The 2,140-nt window shown below is 29.8% G+C and overlaps 1 protein-coding gene across 1 annotated transcript in view; it reads left to right on the top strand.

Annotated features, from left to right (window-relative positions):
* Nucleotides 1–1,160, top strand: part of LOC107631471 (isoflavone 3'-hydroxylase) — a 2,878-nt gene extending 1,718 nt beyond the window's left edge. Inside the window, exon 2 of the mRNA XM_016334928.2 lies at nt 190–1,160. Within this exon, the coding sequence (XP_016190414.1) occupies nt 190–801 (612 nt within the window). The 3' untranslated portion in view covers nt 802–1,160. The remainder of the gene's footprint in view (nt 1–189) is intronic.

Here is a 2,140-nt window from a genome sequence, read left to right as displayed (position 1 = left end):
TTATTAAAATAATGATAATATTAAAAAGATAAAAAAAATAGCCAAAATTTATTTTATTTTATCATTCATTAATTATTACAATAATTAATAACTGATTTTAACTTTCTCTTGTTACCAAATATTTCTATTAAAATAAATCTTGCTAGCTAATAAGTAAATGTTAGTCAACTTGATTTGAATTGTGTGTAGGATATGCTGATTGGTGGAACGGACACAACAGCTGTGACTATGGAGTGGGCACTAGCTGCTCTATTAAATCATCCGGGAATATTCAAGAAAGCAATGAATGAATTAGATACCATGGTAGGCAGCGATCGTTTAATAGATGAGTCAGACATTCCAAATCTTCCATACCTTCAAAACATTATCTATGAGACACTTCGGTTGTACACTCCAGGCCCATTGCTATTGCCTCATGTATCTTCAGATGAGTGCAACATTGAAGGATTCACAATTCCACGTGGCACTATAGTATTGACTAGTGCATGGACTATTCATAGAGATCCTAAAATTTGGGGTGATGATGCCGAATGTTTTAACCCTGAGAGGTTTGAAAAAGATGGAGAAGCTAATAAGCTACTTGCTTTTGGATTGGGAAGGAGAGCTTGCCCTGGATTAGGGTTAGCGTATCGTACAATGGGCTTAACTTTGGGATTATTGATTCAGTGCTTTGAATGGAAAACATTAGTAGAGAATGAAGAGATTGATATGAGGGAGGATGAAGGAGCAGCCACACCAAAACTAATTCCTTTGGAGGCCATGTGTAAAGCACGACCAATCGGCAGCAGGATCAAGATATAATTAAATTTATTATTAATTATAAAGTTTTATTATTATGTGTCTTAAGTACATAAATTAAACGTATCATAAAAAAATATTTTAATGTTATTTATTACAAAAATAATTTTTTTTTATGATATGTTTAATTTATATCCTTAAGTCACATAATAACAAAATTCTTAATTATACATACCTAATACCATCTACTTCACCAATCATTCCTCTTATAGTTAATCGGACAACGCATACATAATATTAATGTTTATGTTGTAGTAGTAATGAGACACAAGAATCAATAATTAAAAGCTTAGTGTGCAAGGTTGTGAAGTGGTTAGTCGTTGTCTTTCATCAATAAATAATCCATGTGATGAGATATCTAATCGGTTGATAATATTATACTATTAATTTATTAAAATNTTAAATTTTGCAACTAAACACTACTATTCAAATTTTGATTTTTCTTTATTTCAACGGATTGATTCATGTATTTCTATTCCAACTACAAGTGTGTCTATAAAATTAAATTCTCAAAGTTTTGTATCTACTAAAAATTATTCCAATAAAAAAAATCCCCACCACACCTTGGGCAAAAGATATACGTATGCACAAGTGGTATCGCATTATAGATAGACAACCAAAGGTAATTAGATTTTAGAAAAAATATATAGGCGTATAACAACATTAATATAATGTTTCCAATGTTAGGATAATCTATACAAGAAAAATAAATAATTTTAATAGCCATTAAAAGTAATTATTTTAATAAGGTACATTTTACCATTGCTAGTTGTAAAAAAAAAATCTAAAATGATTAGAAGATGGTTTAAAAGCATTTTTGACAGGCATTTAATTATCAAAAAAAGGCTTTATTGATAATGTTTTATTGGCATGGCTGTTTTTTTACAATCAATAATAATTGGAAATTAATAAAAATATTATCAATAAGTTTGTTCTTTATAATTAAGTAACTATTAATTAAAAAGAGAGAAAATGATAAATAAGTTCCCAACCTTTTGTTCCGCGGACATTTTCGTCCTTGACCATTGAAAAATACTTTTAAGTCCTTGACATTCACAAAACTTGGACAGATCAGTCCCTCCGTCCAAATGTTCCCGTCAAGGACTGATCCGTCCAAATGTCTCCGTCAGGGACTGGTCTGTCCAAGTTTTGTGAAGGTCAGTGACTTAAAAGTATTTTTCAATGGTCAAGGACGAAAATGTTCGCGGAGCAAAAAATAAGGGACCTATTAATACACTCAAATACATTCTTTTTAACCGTTATTGACCGTTAAAACATTAGGTCTTTTTATATGATAATTAATAAATATTAAAATATATTTGAATATTTTCTTCTGACATAA

This window comes from Arachis ipaensis, chromosome B03 (genome assembly GCF_000816755.2).
Source record: "Arachis ipaensis cultivar K30076 chromosome B03, Araip1.1, whole genome shotgun sequence".
In the NCBI taxonomy this organism is placed as follows: Eukaryota; Viridiplantae; Streptophyta; class Magnoliopsida; order Fabales; family Fabaceae; genus Arachis; species Arachis ipaensis.
This window is presented reverse-complemented; position numbering and strand designations above follow the sequence as displayed.